The sequence below is a fragment of the Bactrocera neohumeralis genome, chromosome 2, assembly GCF_024586455.1.
Source record: "Bactrocera neohumeralis isolate Rockhampton chromosome 2, APGP_CSIRO_Bneo_wtdbg2-racon-allhic-juicebox.fasta_v2, whole genome shotgun sequence".
Taxonomy (NCBI): domain Eukaryota; kingdom Metazoa; phylum Arthropoda; class Insecta; order Diptera; family Tephritidae; genus Bactrocera; species Bactrocera neohumeralis.
This window is the reverse complement of record NC_065919.1, coordinates 16,011,043-16,038,534: the sequence shown is the minus strand read 5'-3', so window position 1 is coordinate 16,038,534 and position 27,492 is coordinate 16,011,043. Positions and strand designations below refer to the sequence as shown.

The following is a 27,492-nucleotide window of genomic DNA, read 5'->3' as shown; positions in this document are numbered from 1 at the left end:
TGCTACTTACGCCTGGATTGAGGAATAAATCCAACTGATTATGCAACAAAACTTGATTTTGTTGGTTGCCCAAACAGAAATTCTGCAGGAACTCGTGCGCCAAACACATCAGCTCCTTCATTAGCACATCATCCTTTTCATCATATGGATTCTGCAGCAGATCGAGAATAACTGTGTGCACACCAACGTTGCGGAGCAGACGTTGTTCGTGTTTGCGCGGCTTGACGTTGGGGCCTTAGGTGGGGTAAAGAATAGTATAAGTAATATTATAAAAAATGTATTATAAAAAAGCGTTAATTAGTGTTATAAAAAGAAGAATAGAGGCAAATAACAGCATCACAACTCAATTGATCCAGATTGTGCAAAGGGTGGGCGAAAACAAGTCGACAAAAGTATTATTATAACAAATTTGTGCAGCAAAATTTGGCATTAAAGAGAAAGCTTGTTCGAGGGTTTTAGACTGTAATACATACCCGATGTAACGCAAAACTTATTCATGCGTATGAGTATCTCTTTAACCTTTTTATACTCATTTAACTGCTCATTCGACAAAGATGCACGATATTCATTGCTCAAGTTGGAGACATCAATGGCCGGGTCAGATGAGCGCTCTGCAGCTGCAAGTGGTGTTAGGATAAGAAATTAATACTGTCTATTAACAGCTTTGTGGTGTTGATACTTACTGGTATTGTACTCATCCGTGGTCTTCGGCTTATAGACCCACAGCTCGGACTTTTCAACGCTCTGCCGCAGAATATCCAAGTCCAATTTGATGCGCTTATAAGACTCTACGTCACTATCGGACACAAGCAATTGCACCTGTGGACAGTGTATAATTTAGCAATTTGTTTCAGGTCTGTGTTTGTAAACGATTTTAATAAATATGTATGTATAATAAATTTAAACAAAAAATGGTTAGTACTAACGATATGATCCCATTTTGGCTAGAGCACGGTTAGAGCGGATTGTGGATGGGGTTACGGGTGGTTATAAAACGGGTTAAAAATTATAAATCGTGGTATAGATTCAAAAGAAAAATTTTGGTTAGTCAATATTAGCGAAAAGTGTTGATACAATTAATTTTCAAATAACTAAACAAAAATTATAAAACAACAGTTATTTTTTGCTACTTACCTGTCTGAAAGCCTGCAATACCTCCTGCCGCTGACTGAAGTGTCTGAAGAGCAGATGCAGCGCGCCTGACACCAGCGGCGGATAGTCGTGCATGATGAGATGGAGCAGCACGCGCAGAAAAGTGCGCCCACCTTGACCATCCAAGTCTAAATTCGACGCATCGCCGCTATCACAGTCGAAAATGTCCTCCGCCTGCACACCAATTGACTCCAAATCGATATTCTTCTGACGTGTACTTAGCGCAGCAGCAGCCGCAGCCGCAGCCTCCATCAGCGCCGCATTCTTGCTACTTGTCTCACCACTACTAACGTTGCCATCGCTTGGCGTACCCTCCGCTGTGCCAGCATTCTGGGCTGCCGCAGCTGCTGCTGCTGCCGCCGCGGCTGCACTAATTTCGGTCTCATCAAATTCGCGCTTGAATATCGATAGGAGGCAACTGATTCTATAATCCAAACGTACGTCCAGTATGAATTGTAGAATCTCAATTATCTTCAACTTGGTATCCATGACCAGTGGATACTCCTTCAGCATCTGCGAAACCGATTTGCGATGTTGCAGCGCCAGCGAGGCGGGTGAGGCAATCGCTTGACCGACAGAACCGAGCGCCAGCGAAGTCATAACTGTGTTCATGTCACCGATGGAACGTAGTACGCCACCTTCCGCTGCGAGGGAAGGCAGTGGTTAGTAGTATTTCGTTAGTGCAGGCAAATTTAGTTTAGAAAAATTGTTTGAAAGTAACAGAGGAATAAAAAATTAAAGAAAAATGTTTTGAAAGTAACGGAGGAACAAAACTACTTATAGTAATAGGCGCTACTTGAGGCAAACTCACCCGTTTCCTCTTCTGTTGGCGCTAATATTTTAATTTTTAATATTTTTATGCATCAATTACATTTTGTTGCAAGAAAAGGAAAAATATAATGCAAACATATTAAGCGGGCGATAATAACAAGCCAGTAATTGGTGTAAAACGCACTTTCGATAACATAACTCAAGCAGAAATTCAGTTACTAATTAAACTTATGCCTAAAATATTCTCTCCCTGACATTATTTAAACGACTTACAATCAATATCCGTATTTACAAAGCGCCCGGGTGTTGCGCCGTCCATGCCAGTCTCCGACACACAATCCAAAATGCAGAGCAGAGTTTTGGTCAGGCGCAGCAAATCGCTGAAACTGTAGAAGCCGAAGTAGATTAGATCACGTGCCAATTTTACCACCTGAAATACCACAAATATGACCGGCATTAATGAGAAAAGCGTGAATTTAAAAATGCAAAACTTAACCTCAAAAGTTAGTTTATTTTGCTCCTGGTCGGTGAATAGCCACACCTTGGTGGCCACGTTACAGAGATAATTCTCCACGAAGGCGATTGTCGTGTTGAATTTGGCGCGCACAGCTTCTTTGTTTTGATCGGGTTGCTGGTTTTTGCCATCGTAGCTGCAGAAAAAAAAAACAATTAGTATATGCATCCACATATAAAAGATTTATACATAATTATTGCCGCTTACTCGAGTATCGACATTTTTGATGGTATTTCACTCCAGAGGCGCGCATATTTAACCGGCGTCACAGGCTCTTGTGGATCACGGTCGACATGCAAATGCAGCATTAGGCGACAGAATGAGGCGCGCAGCTCATACGGCATTGTCTCATCGGACATGCATCTGGAATATGCAAAAACCAGAATAATAACAATAATAAGCGTGCTATAAATCTAGCGCTCGTATATTTGTGTGTGTGTGTGTGTGTAAATTTACTTGAGTATCAAATCGATATCCAGATGTGGCGATAAAATGTTCAACGCCAAGTATTGGCGATTCAAACACATGTTCGAAAAGAGATTCAATTGATGGCGATAGTAATTCAGTATGGCAGCTTCCTCCTCTTTGCCTTGAGCAGCACAATCGGCCAGATCGCCCATGGAACGTGAATTCTACAAAACATAAGCAATTCATTTATATTACAATTACTTTTACTTCGCCTGAATATGAGTGGTTTTTATTTTTTGGCTGCACTTACCGGTTGGCCACGCCACTTCAAGTGTATCTCATACTTCTCCTCAATCTCGGGCGCATCATTTAAACTTGTCGTATCCCAACTGGTCGTTGTGGTTGAATTCGAGATCAAATCAGACTTCTCCTCGTCATCCAATACCTCCGTTAGTGTGCTCAGCGAATAAGAATCCTCGGCAGCGCTGCGATACACATCGCCCATAGGCGCTTTGAAATGCTTGATCTGTGTCTCGATTAGTATATCCGAATTCTTTGAGCTAAGCACACTCTTGCAAATGAGCTCTTGCGTCACAGCAATCGCTTTGCGATTCGAAACACACAAATCGGAGAGATAGTCGAGAAAGCGTGAGTCCCAGTTAAGCATATTCTTGCGCACAAGACCTACAAAGGTCTCAATCTCTGCCGCGGTTATGTGCTTCTCCAACAATTTGCGATTGTTGTGCAACAGTGCGGTGATCGTGTCCTCCGCTAGGATATCATAGCCGATTTGCTTTTGCATAAGACCAAAGTGCTTGGCTATATACTCCTGCGAAAGATTTGTAAATATTACAAAACGGATTTTTCATAGAATTTCCATCAAACTCCTTGAAACTCACCTGATTCTTACGATAGTCCTGTTGCGATAGACGCAGAATGCGATAGCACAAGCGAAATATATTCTTATAAGGACTATTTTTCGGATCGCTCAGCTCATCTAGACGTAGAAAGGGCGCCTCACCGCTCGGATGCTCCTGGAAGGGACCTTGCAGAATTTTAAACAACTGCTTAAGGATATATTGTTCGCGCAACAGTTTTTGACGATCGCGTATTGGATTCTTAATTGTTAATTCTAATGCCTTTGCTTTGTTCTGTTCATTCTCCATGCCAGCAATGAAGAAGACAATATCCTGCAGCAATGCTATCAACGAGCGACGCTCATTTATGGAAATGCTGCCGTTAACCAACTTGCTGGTAACGGTATCCAACACCTTGCACGCATCATTTGCAAAATCCAAATCGCGCACCTCCACGGGTGAGACTGGTATGAGCGCGAAAGCTTCCTTATCCTCTTTGATGGGCGAACAGCAAACCTGCGAATGTTTTCATAATTAATTGAGTTTTCAAGGTCTGCGTCAAAGTGCTTTGGTTTTGTAATTGTAATTGAATTGTCTAGTGCGATGTTTGTGTGTGCGTGTGTGTGGATACATATACCTACGTACCTTTGACATCACCGGCTTGTCATCGTCAATGTCGATGGGTATGGAGGTGGCATGCACCCAAGTGTTCGAGCACAAATGCCGCAAACGCACATAACTCGATTGCGGCACAAGACTGTCAGCGCGCGCCATCGTTGTTGGATCTAGTTCGAATACCGATGCGATTTCAGTGGAGTATGGGACTGGCACTAGGCGGTAACGTTCACATTTGCTTTTCTCTATGTAATTTTGTGGAAGGTGGAGGTGGAAATAAATTAAGATAATGGAAATAAATATTGAAAAGTAAAAACTTTGCTTTTATTAGCGCTACTCGCACATACCTGACTCTTTTAATGACGTGTCTAGTCCGTTTCCATCCAAGGAATGAATCAACGTCGTGCTGCCCACCGATTCCAGCTCGGCAGCGAGGTAATAGCCAGTGGCTAGATGCTTGAAACGGTACAAGGAGTTCCAGTGTCCAGCACCGCCGCGACATGAATCATGCTGCACAACCTCGACCTCCCAAAGAGCCTTGCTGCTTGTGGCCGCCGTAGCGCTTGTACGTCCCGTCGTGCGCAAAAAAACGTGCTGCTGCTTTTTATACTCGTCCATGGTGAGGAATTTCTCTTGTTCTGCATGAAACAGACGTACCACATCACCGCCTTTCAATATGTGTTCTTGATTCTCTTTGTGCTCCATGAATAGCGTGATCTTCCATGAGGTGGAGGAGTTGAGTACGTTTACCTCCTTACAGCCAGGATTGTCCGGTAATTCATAATTGGAGGCCACATGTAGATTTTGTTGCTCAGCATTTACGGGATTCAGTATGACTTTGTCACCAACCACAACATTATCGCCCGCGGAACGTAGCTTATAGAAAGGCATTATGTAGAACCAAGAACCCTCATTGCCATTGGCGTCCAGATAGACACGCATTGCATTCTTCTCCAACAATGAAGGCAATCGCTTGTTCATAGTCAAGTATTTGTTTGATTTGAGATGGAGTAGCTGCACGACGCTGCCATATTGCACTGCGGTACCCAGCAGTTTCTTGTTTTCGGTATCATTTTGCTTCTTTTCAATCTCCGCAGCATGCTATGAGAATATAGAAAGTGGTTAAATATGAATGAAGATACTAAAGGAGTTGTAAATCTAGTTCCGTTCGGACTACCTAGTACCACGGGCCCTGGAAATTTTAATAAAACATAAACTAACCTACAAGTAGTTTACAGCATGGAGAAGCATTGATAATGCCAAGTACTAGAGAAACCCATAGGCTTTTATTGCTAGAAATAGATATGTGTTTGTGAAAGTTTTAGATTTTCCGAATAAAATGTACCAAACATAAGCCGACGCTTCTTTATTGTGGTTTCTGTTTGAAGACAAGATACAGACACAATCACCCGGAACGCTATCGACTGGAGTCCACAAGGTAGCCAGCAGTACGGCCGACCCGCTCTAACCTTGAGAAGGAATTTGGTCATCGATATAATCCCAAAAACAGTTTCAGTCAAATCAATAGACTAGCACAAATTCGCCCCTTTATACGAGTATAAACAGAATATTGAATACTCACTTCCTTAGAACCCCAATTTAATACAAATAAATCACTTAATAAACAATGGATCACCCGAGTAGAGGTACTTTTTTCAATAGCCTTTTTTTGACAGATCACGAGTGAGTCGTGTCAAGCTGTCATATTATTTTTGCTCAGTATTGTTAATTGTTGTAATCGGCTTACTGAGCGTACCATTCGCAACACCATCACCCATATGGAGACCCAGCATTCGTTATTGCATAATATTCGACCGAATAGACCACGTCCAGCACGCATTGAAGAAAATATAGCAGCCGTAGCTAAGAGTGTACACGAAGACTGTGAAAAGTCGATTCGGCGCGCCGGTGGCTGCAACTCGGACTGACATTGGAACGACTTGGCGCATTTTACGTCGAGATCTTAAATTTAAATCGTACAAAATACGGCTTACACAAAAACTGAAGCTGATGGAACCTCCCAAACAACATCGCTTCGTTCTTGAAAAGTTCCAAGAAGATCCGACGTTTTCGAACCAAACTTTGTTCAGCGATGAGGCCATTTCTGGCTCAATGAGTATAAAAAAAGCAAAATTTCCACATTTGGGACGAAGAGCAACCTGCAGCATTTAGAAAACACAACGGTTTAGTGTGGTTTGTGGGCCGGTGGAACACATCGGTCCATATTTCTTCAAAAATGATGCCGATGAGAACGTAACCGTCAGTGGTGACCGTTAGCGCCCCATGATAACCGACTATTTGATGTCCTGAAATTGAAGCCAATGATCTCGGCGACATTTGTTTCAACAAGATCATATCAATCAATGGGTTTATTAAGAGAACACTTCGGTGAGCAGATAAGTTCCCTTTTGGGGACGGTCAATTGTTAGTTAGTTAGTTAGTTACCAATCGAAATGCTCGAACAAGTTATCAAAAATTGGACTCAACGGATGGACCTTCTGAGGCGTGGCCGCGGCCAACATTTGAAAGAAATAATCTTTACAAAATAAATTTAAAAAAATCTTCTTTCGAATGACAATAAACATTTCCCATTAAATTTGAAGTTTTTATGTTTTTTCCTAAAAAAGAAATTAGGGAACCTCGAAACGGATCTTCTTTTAATTTATAATGGACCCGAAGCATGGCTGGACTTTGAGTCAATGTTCGATGATAATTTTTTTACTTACACTCCAACACTGTTACAAACTTAGGTAGGTATAAAAATTAATAAAACCAAAATATTGCAAAAATAGCTACTCACATGTAAACGCTTCAAGAGATTCGTATCTGTGTTGGAGCTGGCTGACTGCTTGGCGGCTTTCCAGAACTGCTTTTGTGCAGAGTAACGGTTCATAGGACAAACCTTTATGAGACAATCTGCAAAGATGCCATAAAACAATGAGTGAAAGCATACAACGACGCGGACAAATTGAAAAAGTGCCAAAGTGAGAGAGGGGCATACCGCCCACCTCCCATCAGATGAGCGATATAGGCGTAAATCTAAAACAAAGACTTAAAATTACCACTCACCTCTGAACTTCTTAGGCGGATAATTCAAATCGCCCGCCTCCGGGCAAACCACCGTGCGATCATCGACCAGGCTGACGCGGGCAATTAGCAGTAATGCAGTGTAGGTCATTGGGTTTGTTGTGAGAGCGGGCGTTGAAGACAATATCACGGGCAGGCGGAGCGCACACACAGGGACACAAAACAGGCGGTTTCATTTGATGGTCGGTTGGTTGATTGGTTGGTTTGAGGGGATGTAGCGGTGGCATGGTATGGTAAAGTAAATATGAAATTAGTTAATAGCCAAATACAAAGTGTTTGCAGCGCTTTATCACATAACACGACGGGCGTACAACAATCATAATTAGTGAATTAGAGAAGGTAATACAAATTCATAAGCACATTAGCTGCGGTGGGAGGTAAAATCGTACAAATACAAAAGCCACTTTAATGGTCGCATGAGCCTAAGCAGAAAGAAAAATTCCTTTCGGGCCAACACGCGAACCATTAGCTGTGTACTGGGCTTTCTTTGTTTTGCTAACAATCACAACAAAAACCAGTAGGCATAAACTGACTTATAATATGAATATTAATCAGTAAATATATATATAACAGGTTATTTGAAAAGTTCCCGGCCTGGCACATAGATGGCGCTACTAGAATTAAATCAATATGATCTATAACATCAAAAAACTCCACAAAATAATTTTGAATGACCGTAAGGTGAGTCTTTTCCAGATAGCAGGCACTCTAAAGATATTATCGGAACGTGTACATCATACAGAGTTTGTTCAGAAAGTAATAGGACTGAATCGATTAAAAAAAAAAAAATATTGAACTTATCTTTACAATTCTTTAAAAACTTTCAAAATAGCCTCCAACTGCGTCGATGCAGCGCTGCTAGCGCGATTTCCAAGCATTGAAGGCGTCACGGAAGGCATTCCCTGAAATAGTCTTCAAAACCGAGGTGCATGCTGCTTGGATTCCCTCTGTCGTCTCAAAATGCTTGCCTTTCATCGGTCTTTTGAGGCAAGGAAACAAAAAAAGTACAGGGGCCACATCTGGACTGTAGGGCGGCTGCGAAAGCGTTGGAATACCGGCCTTGGTTAGGTAGCTGTTCAGAAGAAAGGCGATGTGAGCCGGGGCGTTGTCGTGGTGCAACTTCCAATCGGCTGCGATGTCTTGTCGGAGCCAATTGACCCTTCGTTTGAGTCTCTTGAGGATTTTCACGTAAAACTTGGCGTTGACGGTTTGTCCAGGAGGAACAAATTTATGGTGGACGATGACTTTGAGGCCAAAAAAGAGGTCTCCCAGCACGGTCTTCATCCAACCTTTTCCCGGGCCTCCAAAAAGGCCTGGTGCTACCGAAACACACCACTTATTGCTAAAGCAACATCTGGGTAAGTCTCCTTGATCATATCAAACGTCTCCGTCGTAGATTTACCGAGTTATACAGAATTTAATCCCGTACCCCCGCTCTAACGAACACTGCATTTTCGGCTTGCAACTCACAGACTCACAGTCGCATGAAAATGTTTGTCCTGACTCTCCAGGTGCTCGGAGACAACTAACCAGCCGCTCGTTTGTTAGCTAGGAACGCCCTCTACCAAATCCAGTCGGTGCGCGCAAGCTCCTAAGTATAGTCGCGGCGAAAGAAAGTCAGTCCTATTACTTTCCAGACAAACCCTGTGTCAAGAATCCATGAATGGGGCTTCGAATTGCTTCCGTATCCACCATATTCCCCAGCGACTATTTCCTGTTCTCAGATCTCAAAAGAATGCAAGCTACTACAAAAATGATATCGAAAAGTTGGAGAGCCACTCTCGATGGGAACTATATTAAATAAACAAAAAATGAGTTTTGCCAAAACAAATGTGTTTTTCTATGGCAGACCGGAGACTTTTCAATTGCCCTGTTGGTAATGTATTAGCGAATAGCATGTACATAAATATGTTAGTTTAATAAACGTGGAGGATATAAAAATTAATTATTCATTAACTTACCCGAGTGTGCTGAGAAAGCCACAAACACTGCCCTCCGCATACAGCGACACGATATCGCCCAAATGCAGGAAGCTCGCCGAGCCAATTATATTGTCACCCATTGTGTTGAAAGTGGGCGTGCCGGTGGGGTAGCTGCTAATGACAGTGCTTGGAGCTCACTATGCCTCGCAAGCAAATGGAAATTACTATGCTCGAATATCCTGTCGCTTCTTCTTATTCTTCTTCTCGTAAAATATCACATATGAGTTCGCTAGCTTGTTGGTGTGTCTGTGTATGGGTATGTGGGCCCAACGAAGGCACAGAAAATGTGACAGAAACAATGATAGGCGGAGAAGCAAGTAATTAGACGATAGTTGTAGTGGAAGATATAGTTGATGCTGTAGCTGAGTTTTGATTGTAGTTGAAGAGTTGTCTACTATTATTTGCTTATGAATATGTGTATGTTTTGAGCTTGTGTGTCTTTCACAGTAGCAATATTGCTTACAAGCAGCAGAATTCCTCGAGTTATGGCAATAACTGTTGCTGCAGTCGGTTCAGCGTACTAAATATGTAAACTTTACTTTGAAAATTCAACTGTAAAGAGAGATAAATACCAAAGGTATCTTAAATTGGTGTTTGTGATAGTAGAAAATGTATATGTGTATGAAAGTGCAATTAAGGTCTGTGAATCATAAGGGAATTATACTAGAAAGTTTCATATTACAAGAAAAAAATGTAATTTTTAAAAGAGATGGAAACTTGGAAAAGGCAAAGTAGGTTTCATGAAAAATATTAAACATTTTTGTTTTTGTTTTTTTCTTTATTTTTATTCTTCAATACTTTTCCTCAAAGAGTTTTCATATTTTCAAATTTCAAGATTTTTTTTGTTTATATTAAATGGGTCCGGGAGGGGCAAGAGAGAATATCTCTTGTCATCAAACAAACAGTCATCGCACTCGTGACTTGGCTCACACGTCACTGTTGACAACCCAACTTCGAAGTCGTAGATAATGTCGTCTATCTTGGAACCAGTATTAACAGCAACAACAATACCAGCCTCGAAATTCAATTCCAAATAACTCTTGCCAACAGGTGCTCCTTCGGACAGAGTAAATAATTGTGAAGTAAAGTCCTCTCTCGACGAACAAAGACCAAACTCTATAAGTCACTTATTATTCCCAACCTGCTATATGGTGCAGAGGCATGGGCGATGACAACATGAGTCGACGTTGCGAGTTTTCGAGGGAAAGGTTCTAGGAAGATTTTTTTTGGTCCTTTGGCAACGGTGAATACCGCAGATGACAACATGAGTCGACGTTGCAAGTTTTCGAGGGAAAGGTCCTAGGAAGATTTCTGGTCCTTTGGCAACGGTGAATACCACAGACGATGGAACGATGAGCTGTACGAGATATTCGACAAAATTGACATAGTTCAGCGATTTAAGAGAGAGCAGCTACGCTGAATAGGTCATGTTGTCCGAATGCATGAAAACACTCCAGCTCTGACAGTATTCAACGCAGTATCCATCGGGGGAGGCAGAGGAAGACCTCCACTCCGTTCGAAAGACCAGATGGAAAAGGATCTAGCTATACTTGGAATCTCCAATTGGCGGAAAACAACGAAAAGGAAGAACGAGCGGTGGGTTGACAAGGTCAAGTCAACAAGCCGGTATTACTTCTATCAATTCTTGTATCAGCATATCATGAGTTGACCTCAGCTCAGTTCCTAACATCGAGAGAATGAGGGATAAGTATGTATATATGTATTTGTATTTACAAATGAAATTATTTTTGAAACTTTCACTTGTCTGTCAAGCAAATGACACGTGCTCTTTTCTTAATGGATATACACACCTTCACACATGCATAAGGTGTATTTATGTAGGATTTTTCGCACAGATGCGGCAAAGTTCTTGCAACTAAAAGTAGGAGGTGGGAAAATTTAATTTTGCGTATGTCAATCAAATTGGTGTTGAGAAAGGCAGAAGTCAGCAAGGTCATTTGTAGCAAGCACATTACCATTATGAGGAGAACTACGATGACAGGCTGTATGTAGGATATACCTTCTGAATACACACTTATGCCATAGATGGGCTAACAAACATAATTAACTACCATTAGTTATGCATTAAAGTATATTAAGTATGCACTTAATTATATTATTTTAATAAAGTCGGTCAAGAGGGTAAATAGAATACACATTTATATGACCTCATTCGCCACAAAGCGAAATAGTTTTATTATAAAAAAAATTAAAAAATAAAACTATCACGTTTTTACCATTTTTTCCACTTGCCACAAACCTCAGCCTCGCTAGCATAAACATAAAATATTTGTAAAATATTAAAACTCACAAAGACACATGAGTGTAGGATTGTTTTTAGGTCAAAGTGTAAGTATGTATGTTGGAATTTTAAATGAAAGTAACGAAAGAGCGGCGAAAGCAGACTGCTGAAGGATGCCTGGCAGACTTGCAGGAAGCAAACATAAAAAGGGGGCATGTGCGGCGGTGCTCGAGCTCGACTATACATATAAATATTTAGGGAGAATGATGAGCGGCTAAAAGAACGCTGCCACACGCCAAACTGGATAATTTTAGGGGCTGGTCGGCGATGTGAGCAAAGGAGACATACAGTCTGGGCAGCCTATCAAGCAGGCGTAGATACACTAACAACTGCTGCTGTCGGTTACCACCCCATATATACAAAAAATACAATGTTAAACTGTAATGTCATTGTTAAAAGAATAAAAACAACATTAACGACAACAACGATGAGTAAACGGAGTGGTGCCGAGTAACCAAATTCCATGCAGCATCTGAATAAGTGACAGTCAACGTGAAAATATGTAACAACCGAAGAAAAAAAATATTGCTATTTTATGGAACATTTAAACATATACATATTGGGTAGTCGAAAGTATTTTCGTATTTTGTCAATAGATGTTGTTGCAGTCGTATATCTCCAGTGCTATTAATCACATTGTGTCATACCATATAGTTTTGGAAAGGTGAAATTTTAAGCTTCGTTTGACCTAAAAAATATTAAATTCGGGGAAGTTGAAAAAAAGTTATAGCTGTTCAAAAATGAGTGAAAATAATGAAGAAATTCGCTCTATTTTGAAATTTTTGTATAAAAAAGTGAATAATGCCACGCAAGCCACCAATGAAATTTGTGACGTTTACGGGGACGATGCTGTATCAGTTGGTGTAGCACAACAATGGTTCGCTCGCTTCCTTCATGGAAATTTCGATGTGAAAGATGCACCTCGCTCTGGTCGACCTATCGTTGAAAAAGTCGATGAAATTATGGAAAAGATTGACCAGGACCGTCACATAAGCAGCCATGACATCGCTAAGGAACTTAACATTAATCATCAAATGGGTTTGAATCATTTAAAAAAGCCTGGCTACAAAAAGCAGCACGATGTTTGGGTACCACATGAATTGTCTGTGAAAAATTAATTGGACCGAATTAACATCTGCGATTCTCTGCTGAAATGAAATCGAACCATTTCTGAAGCGAATGGTAAGAGAAGACGAATAGTGGATCAAATATGACAATAATGTGCGAAAAAGATCATGATACAAGCGTGGTGAAGCTCAACAAATGGTCGCAAAGCCAAATGGATTGACGCCTCGATATGTTATGCTGAGTGTTTGGTGGGATTGGAAAGAAATCATCCACTATAAGCTGCTCCAGCCTGGTCGAACGATTGATTCTACATTTTACTGTCAACAATTGATGAGATTGAGGTAAGAAATCGAAAAAAACGGCCAGAACTGATCAACAGAAAGGCCCTCGTCTTCCATCAGGACAACGCTGGACCACACACAACTTTGATGACTCGGCAAAAACTGCGAGAGCTTGGTTGGAAAGTTTTGATGCATCCACCATAGCCCTAACCTTACACCATTGGACTACCATTTGTTTCGGTCAATGCAAAACTCCCTTAATGGAGTAAAGTTGGCTTCAAGAGAAACCCATTGAAAATTACTTGTCGCAGTTTTGCGCCGAGAAACCAGAAAAGTTTTACACTGATGGAATAATCTTTCTAGCGGAAAAATGGCAAAAAGTGGTCGACCAAAATGGTACATATTTGGTTCATTAAAATTCATTATAAATATAAAAAAAAACTAAGTTGAAGTTTTATTAGAAATACGAAAAGACTTTTTCGACTGTCAATATTTTTAAGGTATCAAAATTTGTTTTGTTTCATTATCACTAAGGTATTTGTTTTTAACGTGGTCTGTCCGTTTGCATATACACGAACTCAGACTATCAGTTTTTGAGATATCGAATTTAGCATTCGTCCTTTTCGCTCCAAGAAGCTGCTCATTTGTCGGAACCACCGATCACGATCTTTGTATGAAAAGCTTTTTTTTTAAATTATCTTCACGAAATTTCGTACAGATCATTGTTCAAGACAGCGTTACAATTTTCGAAAAAATTGTTACATCGTATTACTGTAGCTGCCATACAAACTGACCTATCAAAATCAAGTTCTTGTAGGAAAAACCTTTTGCTTTGACGAGATATCTCCAAGAAATTTGGCAAAAATTATTGTAAAAGGCAATGGTGCAATTTCCGAAGAAATTGTTCAGATCGGATGACTATAGCATATAGCTGCGATACAAACTGGCCGTTTAAAATTAAGTTCTTGAACCTTTTTTTTTATTTATGAAGAATATTACAGCTTTAGTTCAACTGAAGTTAACGTTTTTTTTTTGTTATTTGTGCGTTGTTCGGTTTGGTTCCATCGTGATGTTCCTTTACTTATTACTTCGAAGATTCGCAATAAAATGTATATTCTCATTTCGTTACTGAGTATGCATTTATGTAGTAAGTGTGGCTAATTCTAAAACAAACATATGCCAGGGAAATCAAATATTTGCATTAAAAAGTCATAAAATAAATTTATTTCCAATTCAATTAAATTTGATTAACCATAAATTGGCTTATAGTTTCAACACATATTTCTTGCTCAATTATACAAATATTATACTTCACTACGTATACACATATTTACACAGATGCGTTTTAAACATTGTACAACATCAAAATTTGACGAGCTGCATACGATTTTAGTGAGCCACGAACATTTTTCACACATGCATACATATGTATATACGCTCACACCCTCACATATGCAAACCGATTTCACCTTTGATCATGAACGTGAATTTCATGGGTATAATTTTTTTATTGGAAATTAATTGCTACTGATTGATTTATAGCACTTAACACGCTCGGAGATGCCATTTAGGACAGAATTTGATTTGGGATTGCTCCACACATACACATATACACTTATAAAATAATATATTCGAAGCACAGCCTCATAAATTCGAGTTATACGCTTTTACATTAACCCATCATGTACTCAAGGGCATACATATTTGTATGTACATATGTATGAGTATATGTAACACTAGCTGACTTCCTGCAGAGCCTTAACTGTCTCATCATGCTTCTTGTTACCACATTTCACATCTTTTATGATTTTTTGTTGTAATTTTTCAAAATTTAATTATTGTAATTACATTGCTTTTTGTGGAAATTTTAAAATCCATATTTACAATCGAATTTTTATATCATCACTCAAATTGGATTGTGAAAAATTTACCAGGTATATTAAATGATGCTGCTGTGTTGCTGCTCCACACGTTTGGCCCGACACGACGTTCGTTTCGGTTTGTGGAGCGTTGCGTTGAAATAAACAAATCTTCGACCGCAGAATCACAGTGGCAGCGGCCGAAAAATCTGACGCACTCATCAAAAGTAAGCAAGCAAACGATGCGCGAAAAAATTGTTTAATTGTGTTGTTTAAAAGAAAAAAATCATCGTTACGCTACGTCTATACGCCGAACATTGAACTGACCCACTCACTGGCGCGCGAGCACCCTCTTAAGGTGTTGCAGTGTGTGTGCTTGCCTGTGAATGCGTGTGTGTGTGTGTGTATTTGTCTCGGCGAGTGCGATAGGTGACGCGCGTCCGCTTCCGACTCGAACTGAAATGAAAATGAGAGCCCACAATCGAGCAACACAATTCGTTTGAAAACCAGCCAACTAAAGCCACAGGAAAAGCTATGAAAAAGCGTTACGCGTGCACTTATTGAGCGCAACTCGTTTAGAATTTCACTCAAAAGTTCGCAAAGGCGCAGGAGCACTATGCGCTTTTGCCACACTGACTTCCTGGCTGTATTTACCTTTAATGCAGTAAAAGCCTCGTAGCTTAGGGAATTGTTGGCTTATGTTGGCTTGTAGGGAGTTTAGTGTGCACTCAGTCGCCGGCGGGCGCATTTGCGCGCAAGAGTGAAAGCTCTTCGGGCCACTCCACTTAATCTAAGTAAACACTCTCACTCTCATTTTCATAAGTATGCGCATATCTCTGTATGTATGCGTATCTGTTTGAATTTGGCACTGCTTTCGGCTGCTTTTTGGAAGTCCAGAAATTGCGTTCATACACACATACATCTGTGTAGCAACGTTTTCGATACAAACATACATTTAGCTAATAATTAGCGGTCAATACTGTTGTGATTTCCTATTGTGTTTGTTCTGTATTCTTTTTCCTTCCTTCTTTCATTTTTTATTTTGGGTTTTTTTGTTGTTCTTGAGGAATTTTAATGACTTCTATTTATTTACGAAAATGACCTAAAGTGTAGTTGTTGCTTGTTTTTGTTGTGGCCTATGTGGCAGAGCATAAAGTGAGCTAATTTATTGCGGTTTCACACGTACTTGTGGTTTACCATGCAAACACAAACAATTTGATAATATAAATATTTTAACAAATTACGATTTTCATTTGAATTTCGGCGTCACAGAATTTTTTATAGAAGTCTTACATATATAGCAATTAGCATCTTTAAAGAATAATAAAAATAATAAATTTAAGCACTTACATATATACATGCATACATACATACTTGTATAGCCGGACTTATTAGTTGAAAAAACAAAGAAAAAAACTATATAGACTACACAGTATCTATAATACTCTTTTCAGGTGAATTTCTTCTAGCAACTACAAGGGTTGCCTTTATATTTCGGCATTACAGAAGAAAGATAAATAATAACCATTTTAAATCGCTTGAACGTTTTTTAAAATATTCTTCATTAAATTCTATAAATTGCGACCAAAAAGTACCTGGAAATTGTAAACAAAACGCAAAATATTTAATTATTCATCAATATTATTTTGTCGCCTTCAAAGTAATCCCATTAGATGTAATAAACTTATGTTAACGATTTTCCCAGTGCTCGAAACACTTTTCATAAGCACTCTTTGTGATGGCGGTCAGCTTCTTCAGCGATCGACTGAAAACGAGTTCCACGGAGCGGCAATTTCAGTTTGGAGAACAAGAAAAAATCACCAGCTGAAGAGGTCGAACAAAGCATGTCTTCAACGACTACTCGACCGTCATCGAAGACTTTGTACCACTCGTAGGCTTGATCACCATAAGTTTTCCAGAATTTAATTATAATTTCCGGGTGCCTTTTTGTCGCAATGTACACTTTTTTTTGAGAAATTGAAAAAATGTGAGGAATGAAAAGCGAACAATTTTTTTACAATCAAATGTTTATGCAATATTGACTAAGGCCTATAGTTGTCTCAATCTCACGATACCTAACATGTCGAACTTACAATATCAGTTTCCGGTACAACAGCTGATTTTGAACGACCTTCGATGGATGAACACGAAATTCCTCTTGGAATTTTCTACGAACTCGATTGAATTCATCATACCATCGATGTGGTCCTTGACGGTGTTTCATCACTAAAAATTTAAATAAGTTCATCGATGCACTTTTTCTGAGATAATCCACATCTAAAGTTGTAAAGAATAATCGCGGGAAAATGTTCGCTATATACTTCTAACTTTTGGGCAAAATTAATATTTTAACTGTAAATAACATAAATAGCGCTAATATGTCAAAAAGTTCTTAGTAAAAGTTATAAGAACAAGAACTTTATTTCTATCGTTCAGTTTATATGGCAGCTTTTTGCTTTCATGGGCCGATACCGGCAGTTGCGACAAATGTTGAGCTTGCAAAATTTCAAATCGATATCTGAAAAATTCTAGTTTCTAATTGATTAAGTTAGGTTAGGGCGCATATCAAAAATCATCTTTTAATATCAATACCAGCCTCTTCGCTAGGTTCTCCAAAGTTGTGTCTACTCAGATATTTTAGTATCAGTCTGGCAAAAGCCAGGCAGTAAAGGAGAAACGTACTAGATGATTCCACCTCGCTTTCCTACATACAGTTTGGTAAATAGCGTCAGTCAAAATATTTAGTCGTACCGCATGAGTACCTATTGGACAGTGTTCAGTCAGAACCGCTAGAATAGCTGCGGGATTGACTCTGCTAAGTTCAAAATAGCTTTAAGCAGTTTAAAACCAGTATAGCCGCTCGGTTGTCAGTGTACAGACCTTTTTGAAGGAGACTGTACTTGGAAGTAGTATATCTACCACTGCTTTGATGGCAACCACCTCCGCGTGAAAGACGGAAGTTGAAACTAGAGTTGATGGGGAGCTTCCGACAGAAGCCTTTACCTCCTACTCTCCTTCTTAACTTCGATCCATCCGCGAAGAATCTCAATTTATCTCTTCTCCAAAGATTTCGCATTGTCCAAAAATTTTTTTTAAACGCCCTGATTAAAAGTTGCTCAAGTTCTTCGCTGATCCAAGTAGAGGTACTTTTTTCAATTGCCTTTTTTTTGTACGATCCCGCGTGAGTCGTGTCAACTTGTCATGTTAACTTGTCATGTTAACTTGTCATGTACACAGTATTTTTTGGCATATCATCATGGAAAGACTTGTGCCTGAACAACATTTACAAATTGTTCAACTTTATTACGAAAATTCACGCTCGGTATGAAGAAGAAGAATGTGTTTCGCGCGTTTCGCTCAACTTATGGTCAACATAATCGCAACACCATCACCCATCTTGATACCCAGCATTCATTATTGAATAATATCCGACCGAATAGATCACGTCCAGCAAGCCGTGAAGAAAATATAGCAGCCGTAACTGTGAGTGTAGACGAAGATCGTGGAGAGTCGATTCGGCGCCCTTCGCAGCAACTCGGACTGACGTATGGAACGACTTGGCGCATTTTACGTCGAGATTGAAAGCATACAGAATAAAGCCTTTGCAAGAACTGAAGCCGCTCGACCTTCCCAAGCGACATCGCTTCGCTCTATGGGCTCTTGAAAAGTTCCAAGAATATCTGACGTTTTCGACCCAAATTTTATTCAGCAATGAGGCCAATCAATGAGGGACGAAAAGCAACCCCAAGACATTAACGAGCTGCCAATTAAAAAAAAAACGGTTTGGTGTGGTTTGGGGCCGTAGAATCATCGCTACATTTTTCTTCAAAAATGATGCCGGCGAGGACGTAACCGTCAATGGCGACCGTTATGGCGCCATGATAACCGATTTAATGCTTGAAATTAGACCTCGTGATCTTGACGACATTTGGTTTCAACAAGGCGACATCACTTCTCACACATCGCATCAATCAATGGATTTATTGCCACTTCGGTGGCAGATAATTGCACGTTTTGGGCCAGTCGATTGGCCACCAAGATCGTGTGATATCACACCGTTAGACTTTTTTAGGTAAAGTCTAAAGTCTATGAGGACAAAACCGGTTCGATTCAGGCCTTGGAGCAAAACAGCAACCCTGTCATACGTCAGTTACCAGTCGAAATGCTCGAACGACTCATAGAAAATTGGATTTATGACGTAGGCGCGGCCAACATTTAAAAGAGCTAATCCTAAAAAAATAAAGGCAAAAGAATGTTCTTTGGAATGATAATAAACATTCAAAAATTTTTCTTTAAAAAAGTAGGTAACTCAATAAATTTATTTCTTACTATAACCCTAGTACTTTGAAAATATAATGTGAAGCTCGTGCCACAACGAGTCACGTCACATTATATATGTAAATAGCCATATTTATGTATACGTGCTTTCATGAACAAACTCTTTCACATACATATACATATGTATATGAAATCATTAAAAAGCTCAAATGTTGCCGGCACAATGTAAACAATAAACAAATAAACAACGGAAACGTAACACAACGTTGTCTTTATCCATCACACTTGTAGATACTTAGGCACAGCACGCTTATCAGCAGAAAGAGAAGCACGTGTGCGAGAAATAACCACATGGGACTGACTAAACAGCTGATAGACGGTCGAGTGATAAGTGATACGAAGGCGTTGAACAGCTGTTGCCACAAAACACAATTTCTGATAAAAGCGAAAGTAATTGAAGAAACAAAAATGTAGAGAGCTGTCAAGTTTGGAGAAAAAAGCATTAAATTTAGCAGAAAGCACGAAAAGCTGCTCAAATTCTGAGAGCTTTTCAGTTAACAAAAGCTAACAAGCACATAAAGCACAAGCTCTTGCAGGATGTTAAGGATTTTTAGGCGCACATTGATGGCATGTAAGGAATTCACTTCAGTGGCATAGCAAAGTTGTTGGCGTAAACGTGAGCGGATGCGTAAGTGTTATATGGTTGAAAAAGTGCTTTGAAAATTCCATCGTTTTGCAAATATTATCTACTCATGATGGTGGTTGGTGTGTGAATGCATGTATGTATGTATATATAATGATACATATTCGAAAAAGTTGTGAAAATCAGGTGTAGAGCAAATTTGGAATAATTTGCATTAAGAATATGTAATAATTGTAATACATTTAAGAAACGAAAGTGAAGTGAAGTGCAGCGAAATGGCTATGAAAGCAAATCTTTTTCAATAAATAAGTATGTAAGTATTTGGTGTAGCTACCAAGCTTCATGTCTACACAAGTGCTACTAATCTCAAATAGAAAAAATATTGTTGCAGCAAGTGAAAGGGCGATCAATTGAAAAATCCCATTTTTCTTTATAAAATAACAAAAATTAAACACACCACTTAAATCTATTTATATTTGTGGGTTAGTATATATGACTGCGAAAAATAAGTGATAACGCAAGTTTGAAAAAGCTAAAAGAGCAATTGATTTCAAATAAAGTGAAAGTTTTATCTAGCACAGAGTAACACACCCAAAAATATTTTCTATACCAAGCGACAGCGACTTACAACTGTCACTGTCTCCAAACATGCTGATACATATGTATGTATGTATGTATTTAACTATTACTTATTGGGATGCTGGAGTACGATGCTCTTAATGCCCACACATGCACAGACAAACCCATATGTACGTACGTACATACATACATATATAACCTACATACATATACCTTACTGCATGGGGGTGTGAACCAAAAACAAAGTGTTCATAAATCTAAAATCTATTTGTGATAATAGCGTGTGACCCGAATGGAACACTGTCGGTAAATTACAATCGGGCGCCTGTTAATGCCAGTTTTTGCAGAAAAATGTATGGATATACATAAGTTACAGGTTTGCTATTCTAACAAATTTTAAAATTTAAGAGATTTTATCACCGAAATTGGAAAAAAAAACTTTTCCACTGTAACTTTTGTTAAACGGTAAGTCAAATATTTAATGAAAATACGTTGTGGCAAAGAAACACCCAGAAATTGTCATTAAATTCCACGGGTAAAAATTATTTAAAAAAAAATTTCGTAGAACTGTCCTCAATTACTATGCCGAATATGTGCGCGATCTGTCAACCAGTTTGTTTACAGGTGCTCTTTAAGTCAGTACGGCTCCGTAGTCCAAAATACCATTGATCAGCCACCGTATTCATCAGATTTGGCTCTATGTGATTTTTGCTTGTTCCCCAAGCTAAAATTGCCGCTCCGTGAGAACCCGTTTTCACTCGATCGAAGAGACAAAACAAAATTCGCTAAAGGAACTGAAAAGGACATCCCAAAAAGTGCTTATGAAAAGTGTTTCGGCGACTGGAAAAATCGTTGGCATAAGTTTATTATCACCAATGAGGATTACTTTGAAGGCAACAAAATAAATATTGATGAATAATTAAATATTTTGCGTTTTATTTACAATTTCCGGCTACTTTTTTGTCACAATATATAACGAAGCATAATGCGCCGCTTCTGCACCCACTTTAATCGCAAAATACATCCTTTCTTCAAACATAGCCTAGGAATTCTTTGTAGATGAAGAAACGACATTCAGCATATAATATTTCAATGTGCTTATAGAAGCGACAGTTTCTTAAAAGTTCATTGTTTATTCAACGCTTTCAATAAGTACGTGCGAAAATAATTCAAAATATGTGTGCATGTGTTTGTGTGTGTCTGCTGTTCCAGCAACTCTTGCTTGCCAACAGCCTATAATTAAACGTCAACATTCCTGAGAACCGTCCACAGCAAATTGTGTGACAAAGGACACAGCCCACAGCCAGCGCAACACATACATACATACGTTCATACTATAGCTATGTCAATATCTACTAACAATCTGCGCAAATTATAGTATAGTTGAATTGTGCTCAATCCAGGCACAACCGGCGATGACAGAGTCCTTAAAATAACTACAGACAGGAGCAGACAAAGAGTTTGCCTGTAAGAATAGAATTACCGGGGAGATGGAATGTGAGAAAGGAATTTGTTAGAAACAGTGTCAGTAGGGGCCTGTTTTGGTCTATGCGGTTTTAGTGGAAGCGTTGAAGATCTGGAGCGCACAGCCATTAGGGGGACAGCAGAAGTAGTGAATGAAAGGAATTTTTGTTTGCATAATTGAGTCTAGAAGAAATAAGTTTGGTTGTACACTCGTGGCCACGCAAACCTTACCACTTAAAATTTTCAAGTATTGTGCATATTTGACTACACTTTATAGCGGTATTTTTACGGTATAGAAATTTTTTATTTAGAAATAAATTAATGACAAATAATAATATATTTTATTTATTCTTCTTCTTCTTCTTAATTGGCGTAGCCACCACTTACGAGTAACAACAGCGCGCCAGTCGTTTCTTCTTTTCGCTACGTGGCGCCAATTGGATATTCCAAGCGAAGCCAGGTCCTTCTCCACTTGGTCCTTCCAACAGAGTGTAGGTCTTCCTCTTCCTCTGCTTTCCCCGGCGGGTACTGCGTCGAATACTTTCAGAGCTGGAGAGTTTTCGTCCATCCGGACAACATGACCTAACCAGCGTAGCCGCTGTCTTTTAATTCGCTGAACTATGTCAATGTCGTCGTATATCTCGTACAGCTCATCGTTCCATCGAATGCGATATTCGCCGTGGCCAACGCGCAAAGGACCATGAATCTTTCGCAGAACCTTTCTCTCGATAACTCGTAACACCGACTCATCAGCTGTTGTCATCGTCCAAGCCTCTGCACCATACAGCAGGACGGGAATTATGAGCGACTTATAGAGTTTGGCTTTTGTTCGTCGAGAGAGGACTTTACTTTTCAATTGCCTACTCAATCCGAAGCAGCACCTGTTGGCAAGAGCAATCCTGCGGTGGATTTATGTATTATATTTATTTATGCTTACTTAAAAAAAAAAATGAAGAAAATCCCGAATGAAAGTCCGAAAAAAGGTAAGGTTTGCGTGGCCACGAGTTTACTTTGCGAATAATAGTTTTCGCCAGTGTGTTATATGTCGAGGAAGATAAATATGGTTATTTTAGATAGGTAACATGAACGCGTCAGTTAATTTGTGCAATATTTATGGAAAATGATTAATAATAAAATCATGGAGGAGTCTCTACAAATTGTGATTAAAAATTCTAGTTACGTTTTCTTGATTGAACACATTCCGTGCAAAGTTTGGCGACTCGTTTCTTTTAAGAAATGTTCCAGTCAAATGGCCGATAAGATCATGCGATTTAACGCCTCTGGATATTTTCTAGCCTCCCCAGGGCTGTGCGCTGGGTTTGGGACCCGCCACGTAAAAAACTCTACCAATGAAAAGGAAATAACAGCCTGGAATAAGTGACGGTTGTGTAACTGATGCTGAGCAATACCAAAAGCTCCATCAGGATCGGGAAGGACATCTTCGAGCCGTTCGATACCAAACGAAGTTTCAGACAGAGCGACTACCTATCGTGCGACTTCTTCAATCTACCTTTAGAACTTTATGGTCGCAACGGTGAATATCGCATTCGACGGAACGATGAGTTGTACGAGTTATACGACGACATAGACATTCATTCATAGTTCATAGTTCAGCGGCTGCGCTGGCTAGGTCATGTCGTCCGTATGGATGAAAACACTCCAGCTCTGAAAGTATTCGACGCAATACCCGCCTGAGGAAGCAGAGGAAGAGAAAGGGCCCCACTCTGTTGGAGATCAGGTGGAGAAGGACCTGGCTGCACTTTGGTATCTCGAATTGGTGCCAAATTGCTAAAAGAAGAAACGATTGGTGCGCTGTTGTTAACTCGGCTATAACCGCAGTAGAAGAAGAAGAAGATTATTTTCTCTTGGGGTATGTTAACTCAAAGGTTTTAAGAGCTCAAAGGCAACATTCAGCGCTCCAAAGCAAAAATTCCAGCGAAATCCTGCACCGGGTCATCGAAAACTGGCGTAAGCGGGTGGAGATACGCAAAACGGAGTGCAACCGTGGTGGCCATTTGGCCAACATTTTGTTTAAATGACATAAAATTATCCTCATAACAAAAGAAAACGAAACCCATTTTGACCAAATTTAAGAGTTTTATTTCATTTTAACATCGACCTTTTATAAAGGGTGTCCCAAAATTAAAGACACCATAGGATATAACAGGTATACGATCAAAATTAAGTCTTTGTATAGAAAATACTTTTATTTGGCAAGATATCTGCACGAAATTTGGCATATATTATTGTCCCAGACAACAATGTAATCTCCAAACAAATTGTTCAGATCGGACCACTATATGTTATATGTTGCCATTCAAACCTTCAATTCAACTGAAGCATAAATTCGTTTCTCTTTTATTGAATGTTTTTCTTTCAAAATAAGAGCATAAGTCAATTAACCTCAAAATAATCATTTAGTTGCCTTCTCTGAATTGGGATATACATATACATATATGTGTATGTATATATGGATATAAAAATTGTAATAAATCTCCATATTCCGACACACATGCACAGTTGCTCGCACACAGTTATTTGTAATTGTAAACTTAATTGAGCTAAATATAGTCACAAAATCTGTACGATCATTAACAATACTAATTGATACTCGTGTCTAGAAATTAAACAAAGCTATGCGCCAGCACAACAACAACAAAACTGAAATTCTAATGCAACAAACACTATGGCAGTAACAACACAAAAAAAAAAAAAAAAAAAAATAATAAATAATAATAATGCTCCTCCCCACACTAATTTAACAATATGAATATGCATGCTTTAATTAAAGCCCCGTGGTACACCCTGTGGGGAGATAGGTGAAAATGGTAATAAAATTTTATTAGAAATAAAAAAAAAATACTTTTGACTATTGTTAATGTATATTTACTTTTAAATTCTTAATTAAAAAACAAAATCTACATAATCCTTGAAGGGGTATATCTTGTGTGACTGCATAAAAAAGGCGATTTTTGGGAATAAAAAAAGAGCCAAATCATCAATTGTTTCAAAATGTTAATAATATTTGTGCACATTTAAAAAAAAACACACCAAATTCTTTGAAAAGCAAAAATTACTTATTTTTCAAGACGGCGCTTAAAATTATCCAGGACTGCTGCACTGTTTCCGGCCCTCTCCATAAATGAAACTTAAAAACATACATAAGCTCTACTACAAGTTCTTTCAAAATTTGTTGAAATCACGTCGTTGAAAAAAAGTTGAATTTTAACTAAAATTTTGGTCGTTTTTTGACTGCCAAAAATCGATTTCAGAATTTGCTAGGAAAAGTGGTAGGTGGTTGTATGAAGTATTATATGCAGAACATGCAGAAAACCCGAAGAGAAGAAAAATTGCAAATCGGATCACATATTTCCAGTAATCACTCAAGCAAATTTTAACACGCGCTAAGTTCGAGTATAACCGAGCATTTTATACTCTTGCAACTTGCAAGGATCTAAGCCGAAATACCGATATACACGATATAAATTCAACTGGATGTTCGAAAATCTTTATATTGGGTATAGGGAGGCCAAGGAAGGTATTGAGCCAACTCAACAAGGATTTGTTATTTTCCCAGAATTTCAATAATACTATATACCACGCAAATTGACCGATATTTTCGGCGTGTAAATGGGGTCAATGTATTTGCCATCTGGGTTCTAAAAAGTTATATGTGTATCTTATAGTCCGATTTCGACAAATTTTGGAAGCAATACTGCTTTGAGGGCTTTATTTTTGCAAAGTTTTTTTCCGAATACATTGATTGGTTCTTGTTTTATATGTATACTTGAAGATGGAATTTTAAATTGTGTTATAAGGAAAGTAGGCCTAGTTTCGCAAGTTTTCACACTGTAGCATAAGAATGTCAGGATAATATCACAGATTGAATTGGTTGAAAACGTTTAAGTAGGTCCCGAGATCGGGATTTTCTTCGGAATGTGGGCGGTGCTACGCCCGTCATCCAAATTTGACAACGGTTGCTTTAAAGCCCCCCCTTGTCCATCTTGTGTGTCAAGTTTAAAGTCTATGGTGTATTATCTGGTATAAAGGCATCGTCTTCATTTTAGTTCCTCTGGCACCTTGTTGAGCATAGTACATAAGCATAATTTATTGAAATATGAAAAACTACGATTTTTTATTTTATAAAAATTTCATACTAAATATGTCCCATAATTGGAGCGCCAAAGCGGATAAATAAAGCCGTGCTACTACACCAGCTGCGTTTGCCGATATTTCAATTTATTGCCCATTAACAAACCGAGCTGAGCTGAGTTGAGCTGTGAGCTGTGAGATACCGTACCGGCATTTGTATATATGTACATATACAAGTATATTGCTTTATGTGTTCATGTGCAAATTGATATGAATGCACATACATATGTACAATAAAAAAAACATCTACGGCTGTATAGATTATCATTTGCTGCATTTCAATGCTAAAAAGGAGTAGCTGTGTATGTGTTAGTCCGCTATCTGATGCACTTACGAGCACGCAAGCTGTGCATCAACACTGAAATTAACATTACACACGAACGCGAACGAATATACCATACATATGTACATAAGTAAGCTTTGTATGTGCTGTTGAAAGCGGGTGGCGCACTTCAAATTGTCCCCTTATGGGAGAGACTAAGATATGACAATGCTAGGAAATGCCCTATAATCTTCGCGTGTTTCACGCCATGCGCCTACAATATTTTCAATTCTCGAAATTCGAACAAATCTCAGCAAGCTAAGGAGTAATGTTAAAGCTAACATTCATACTGATGTATATGTACATTTTGAATAGCTTGCTGACTACTGACATTTTTTATAGACAAATGGAAATAATTAAAAATATCTAACGTATTACATCTGAAAACAAGTAAGGAAGGGCTAAGTTCGGGTGTCACCGAACATTTTATACTCTCGCATGATAAAGTGATAATCGAGATTTCATTATACGTCATTTACATGTTTTTCAAATACCGTATTTTTGTAAAGTTTTATTCCGCTATCATCATTGGTTCCTAATGTATGTATATATATTATACAGAGAAGGCATCAGATGGAATTCAAAATAGCGTTATATTGGAAGAAGGCGTGGTTGTGAACCGATTTCACCTATATTTCGTACATGTCATCAGGGTGTTAAGAAAATATTATATACCGAATTTCATTGAAATCGGTCTAGTAGTTCCTGAGATATGGTTTTTGGTCCATAAGTGGGCGAGGCCACGCCCATTTTCAATTTTTAAAAAAAGCCTGGATGCAGCTTCCTGCTGCAATTTCTTCCGTAAAATTTAGTGTTTCTGACGTTTTTTGTTAGTCGGTTAACGCACTTTTAGTGATTTTCAACATAACCTTTGTATGGGAGGTGGGCGTGGTTATTATCCGATTTCTTCCATTTTTGAACTGTATATGGAAATGCCTGAAGAAAACGACTGTGTAGAGTTTGGTTGACATAGCTATAGTAGTTTCCGAGATATGTACAAAAAACTTAGTAGGGGGCGGGGCCACGCCCACTTTTCCAAAAAAATTGCGTCCAAACATGCCCCTCCCTAATGCGATCCTTTGTTTCAAATTTCGCTTTAATATCTTTGTTTATGGCTTAGTTATGACACTTTATAGGTTTTCGGTTTCCGCCATTTTG

The 27,492-nt window shown here is 38.9% G+C and overlaps 2 protein-coding genes across 3 annotated transcripts in view; one reads left to right on the top strand and one right to left on the bottom strand.

The window, feature by feature from the left end:
- LOC126751146 (inositol 1,4,5-trisphosphate receptor) overlaps positions 1-27,492 on the bottom strand; it is a 39,158-nt gene that overhangs the window by 5,924 nt on the left and 5,742 nt on the right. The window contains exons 2-17 of the mRNA XM_050461155.1: positions 9,366-9,938; positions 7,387-7,457; positions 7,118-7,233; positions 4,665-5,418; positions 4,348-4,562; positions 3,745-4,218; positions 3,156-3,674; positions 2,894-3,069; positions 2,645-2,800; positions 2,420-2,573; positions 2,197-2,353; positions 1,964-1,984; positions 1,135-1,796; positions 684-819; positions 474-617; positions 11-234 (exon numbers count right to left, since the gene is read on the bottom strand). Of these exons, the coding sequence (XP_050317112.1) occupies positions 11-234; positions 474-617; positions 684-819; positions 1,135-1,796; positions 1,964-1,984; positions 2,197-2,353; positions 2,420-2,573; positions 2,645-2,800; positions 2,894-3,069; positions 3,156-3,674; positions 3,745-4,218; positions 4,348-4,562; positions 4,665-5,418; positions 7,118-7,233; positions 7,387-7,457; positions 9,366-9,466 (4,080 nt within the window). The 5' untranslated portion in view covers positions 9,467-9,938. The remainder of the gene's footprint in view (positions 1-10; positions 235-473; positions 618-683; positions 820-1,134; positions 1,797-1,963; positions 1,985-2,196; positions 2,354-2,419; positions 2,574-2,644; positions 2,801-2,893; positions 3,070-3,155; positions 3,675-3,744; positions 4,219-4,347; positions 4,563-4,664; positions 5,419-7,117; positions 7,234-7,386; positions 7,458-9,365; positions 9,939-27,492) is intronic.
- LOC126751147 (glutamate [NMDA] receptor subunit 1) overlaps positions 19,808-27,492 on the top strand; it is a 31,300-nt gene continuing 23,615 nt past the window's right edge. Inside the window, exon 1 of one of the 2 annotated variants that reach the window (XM_050461158.1) lies at positions 19,808-19,862. The gene's annotated coding sequence lies outside the window, so the exon portion shown is untranslated. Of the gene's footprint in view, positions 19,863-20,003; positions 20,131-27,492 lie in introns of those variants that run through there. The other variant, XM_050461156.1, reaches the window with a different exon arrangement.